General features: G+C 39.9%; 1 protein-coding gene across 16 annotated transcripts in view; it reads right to left on the reverse strand.

Moving 5' to 3' along the window:
• The window catches only part of ATP9B (ATPase phospholipid transporting 9B (putative)), a 217961-nt gene that overhangs the window by 110528 nt on the left and 102594 nt on the right, over positions 1-4839 (reverse strand). For all 16 annotated transcript variants that reach the window (XR_003794415.1, XR_003794414.1, XR_003794417.1 and 13 more), the window contains one exon: positions 1988-2064. Coding sequence is in view for 9 of the 16 variants with exons in the window: in XM_029228447.1 (XP_029084280.1) it covers positions 1988-2064 (77 nt within the window). In the remaining 7 variants the exon portion in view is untranslated. The remainder of the gene's footprint in view (positions 1-1987; positions 2065-4839) is intronic.

The following is a 4839-nucleotide window of genomic DNA, read 5'->3' on the forward strand; positions in this document are numbered from 1 at the left end:
AGGGGGGAGGGGGGAGGGGAGGGCAGGGGGGAGGGGAGGGCAGGGGGGAGGGCAGAGGGGAGGGCAGGGGGGGAGGGCGGAGGGGAGGGCCTGAAAGGCAGGCAGCTCTGAAGCCGCTCAGGGCCTGGGCACTACTCAGGGAGCGTGTCTTGACTGACAACGAGGGTGGGGCTGAAAAACCACGGCACTCATTCATATTTCACATTTCACTTTGTAGAAAGGTAATGGTGATAGGTAGCATTTACCGAGTAATAAGGCACAGAATTAAGCCGCTTGCCCACAGTCAAAGAGCTGGTCAGTGCACCACCCAGACTCTAACCCAGGCTGGTCAACCTCCAGTGCCAGAGTTCTTCACTGCGGTCAGAAACCTGGGAAAGGTCACCTAAGTAACTCTGGATCAACACCCAAGGGAACAAGCACGTGAGCCAAAACTGAAGGTGCCCGGAGCAAAGAAGTGGCTGTGTGTAGACAGACGGTGAGAGACAGGAAGTGAGCGGCACAGAAGGGTAAGGGAGAACAAGAAAAGAAGTTGGATTACAAAGTTTTCAGATTTTAAACTTAATATTTAAATTTAAATTTACCCTCAAATACCATCATAAGTGTAAAAGTAAAATGATTAAGGAAAACCCCCCCAGAAATCATATATGTGTTACTAGACGTCCAAGTTTTGCTTACTAAAGAAAAACACCATACTTGCCAGAAAACACACATAACTATGTATGCGATTCTAACTCTTGTCATTAGTTTAGTAATTTATTTTTAAATAATTTAACTCTACTGTAGAATTACTGACTTGGGTATATTTGATTTACTCAAAGCCAAGTTTTATATATATATATAAATTGACAGAGAATTTTTCCCCCATTATCAAAATCAGAATTTATACTAAAATAATAGTAGCACAACATTTTTCTTTGACTTCTGTAAACATGTCACCCACAGACATCTGGAGCCCTAACAAATACAGGAATATAAAATGTCACCAGATGCAACCCCGGGAGGCAGCTAGGGATGCTCTCCATACGGGAAGCAGTCAGCGGCACTGCAACCAGGTCTAGGCATTCACAGCATCAGTGATGCTTCCCTGGTTTTTGAAGGGTTAACTATTTTTTAAAATAGTATTTAGCTGAAAAAATGAAACACATCTTGTCCTAAAAGATATCTTTCAAAGAATTATTTCATTTCTATTGCTTTGTTATAAAATTTCCTGCAGAAGACGTGTCCTATGAATTACTCACAAAGCAAGGTGTGACTCCATGAGAGGATTTTTTTGTTCTACTTAGATACACACAAATTATATTTCAAAGAAAAGTGAGTAAAATGCACAGTTAGAAAGAGCTTCTCATTCAGTAGATAATAACACATATTATGACTTGATACAAAATGTGTTGTTCAAATCATAACTACTGAGAATTCAAACTAACCTTTTGTTATGATTTAACTTACACACACGATGACTGCATAAATAACAATTTTAGGACTATAACAGGAATATAATTAATTTAGGAATATAATCAAGCAGTCTAAAAACTAAAATCTGGTTTTCAATATGCTTCTTCTGAAATGGAAATAACAAATAAAACTGGTTTAACAATAAAACACTGTCAAATTACATACCATAAAAACATTAATATAGATTCCTTTATTTTAAAATAGAATCATCAACATAAAAATAGAGTGCAAATTATAAGATAAATAGATTGAGGAGAAATTAAAAGACCCACAATTAACTGTTAAATTATGGGCAAATTGTATATACAACAATGAAAATTTAAGAGACATATAAAACTCTGATTAAGCAAGAAAAAATAGTTTTGAAAATTCTTCTACACGAGCATGCTGTTATACAAACACAGAGAATTCATATCCTGAATCACCAACATTTTGAAACTCTGTTTCACAAACAAGCTACTCAGAACTACACGTGCTCTCTCACTGAAAGGAGGAGGTGAGTTCAGTCAAGCAGTCGGTCCTCAAGCTAGCCTACCTTATTTTTTGGATTGGATGTGTTCATTACACTTCGAGTCTCTTTTCCAGTATAAATGACAACACCTATTATAGTACCTGCAAAACACAAAAGTGGTCCTTACAGATAAACTTGAAGGATATGCACAGAAGTAACACTTGCTACTTAATCATTTTGATGGAAAATATTATGACACCATTTGATTTTATATAGATTTATCCAACAGCATATTTAATTTCAGTAGTTCTAGAAAATCTAATCTCAACTTTAAAAATAAACTTTGAAAAACTCAAATGATTTCTTAAGTGATACTAATTTACCTACACAAAACATTAGAAAATGTACTAATATTCTTTTCACTGGCAATAGAAAGCGTGACACTGTTCACTCATTAATGCCTATTAAAATGGTAACTCTAACACTGAAGCTACATTAAGAGAGCTTACATTCTAACTGATCAATTCATGTGATCCCAAACAAGGTGGTACCGGTGGTGGTGGGGGGGGGGGGCAGTTTCTCTGAACAAGAGTCTGCGAGCATCCTTTCACTGTAAAGATGCAGGACAACCAGGTACAAGAGCCTTTGCTCACATTTCAGGACACAGACAATGAAAACAGTAAGAGGAGTATTATAAAGACAATATTTGATTTTGAATTTATATGTTATGTCTCTTTTATTCCTGTCTCCTGAAAGTCTGGTTTTCTAATTGTACATGTTAAGAAGAAATGATAATTTTGCGGTCTATCAAACTTAAGATAAAAGAACAGTAAAATACCCCTAGAACGATCTATACATTACAAAGGCTCAGATCAGAGGCATTCATCTCTGGAATGTCAAATTAAAAACCATGGAAGTCCGCCTCTAGAACTGCTGCTGTGCATATATATTTCTAATTTTCACAAAATTTGAAGGTGAGAAACACAATTAAGGTGAGAAAGATGATATATCCATAATACTCACTGAAATCAACAACCACTGCAGAATTAACCCTAATAATTATACAAAAACTCTTTGATGTCACATTCATGTAATGTGTGGAATTTAGTGAGTCCTAAGGCAGGACCTGTGGAGTAAATGTGACCGAGGTGATCTCGGGTCTACATAACAATGACAGCTGTGCACCACACATCTCAGCACACCACCAAAAGCCTCCTCCACGGAACGCCCAGGAAGACAGAAGATGCCAGGGTACGTACAGCTCAGCAGTGACACCTGCAGACGTTACGTGTTTGCTCTTTTTTAGAATAAGCATCTCTTTTTTCCCCCTTTGTAATTGTGCGCCCTGGGAAGCTGTGAGGCTTGCACTACTGCGCTCTTCAAAGCAGAGTGGCCCCATGTGACTATGGACCCCCACTCCACCAACGGAGGACACAGAGAGCGACTGGTGACACCTGCACTGAGCTGGGCTGCAAATGGCGCATCAGGAGCATCAAGGAGCAAGACCCCAGAAGCGAGGAACCGAGTTTCGTCGCCCACTTCCCAGCCCACAACTGCCCTGTGAGACCGAAGCTTGAGAAGCAGCGACATGCACGTGTTTTGGATCGCGAGCTGCAGGCTGCTGTGCACTCCAGCGCCCCCACTGGTCCTGCCTCTCAGCCTCCATGCTGCTTTTGTGGCCCTGCACCAGAGCTCTCTGGGTCCGGCCCCTTGAGTGACGCCCGAGTGGGACGGGTTCCCCTGCTGGCCGATGCCAGATACTAAGTTTTCTCTAAAGCAGAAGCCTTGCAAACTATGTGTGGTACAGGTTTTACTTTTAAATTTCTAATCGGTCACAAGGTCTAGTTTTGCAAAATACCACATCAATAAATTATTAAGAGAAACAAATAACAAAAAAATCTGACAAAACATATGTTCTAATCTTCTTAACATTAAATTCCTTCATCAAATTCTTATAAATTTTCCAAAAGTTTACTCTCATTTGCTGTATTTTCTACCATCAGTATCAGCCCTGGACGCCTGACTGCGCACAGAACCTGCAGTCCTGCTCTGGGGCTCGGCCTGGACCCCCATCTGGGCATATACGTCCAGCAGACTCTAGAGGACTCATCCTTCCTTCCAGGCTCTCGGCAACTTAAGATCAGAATGCTCCCATATCCACCTATTACTGAAACATGGCAAGTTTCCTGGTTCTCTGAACCAACAAGGGGAAGAAGCATGGCACCCTGGGAAGTCGTGTTTGTCCCTCTCTGGTGCCCTCAGTCCTTGTGTCTGTTTATCTGTCTGTGTCAACTTGAGTCCTTGCTCCCATGCGTTTGGTTTCTACAGTCAGGGAGGAAGGCCTGAGCTCACTTCACCAGGAGGCAACTTGAATTCAATCGACACATAACTTTTTTTTTTAATCTGTATTGGGGTAGAGTTGATTTACGATGTTGTGTTAGTTTCAGGTGTACAGCAAAGTGAACCAGTTATACTTCTACTTATACCCATTCTTTTTTAGATTCTTTTCCCATATAAGTCATTACAGAGTACTGAGTAGAGTTCTCTGTGCTATACAGTAGGTGCTTATTAGTTATCTATTTTAAATATAGTAGTGACACATAACTTTTAAAGAATAAAATTTTTTAAAATCTTGGTCTTTCCCTCTCAACTTGTAATCCAGTGTAAAGAAGATAAGAGCCCTTGTATTACACCTGGAAATCCAAAGTACTTCAAACATATCTCAGTATACGGAAGACTGCTTATATATAGAGTCTAGTAATTGCTGTATTACTCCTGGAAATCCAAAGTACTTCAAACATATCTCAGTATACGGAAGCCTGCTTATATAGAGAGTCTAGCCATTGCTGTATTACTCCTGGAAATCCAAAGTACTTCAAACATATCTCGGTATACGGAAGGCTGCTTATATAGAGAGTCTAGCAATTGCTGTATTA

This window comes from Monodon monoceros, unplaced genomic scaffold (assembly GCF_005190385.1).
Source record: "Monodon monoceros isolate NGI ecotype Baffin Bay Population unplaced genomic scaffold, NGI_Narwhal_1 Super_Scaffold_1, whole genome shotgun sequence".
In the NCBI taxonomy this organism is placed as follows: Eukaryota; Metazoa; Chordata; class Mammalia; order Artiodactyla; family Monodontidae; genus Monodon; species Monodon monoceros.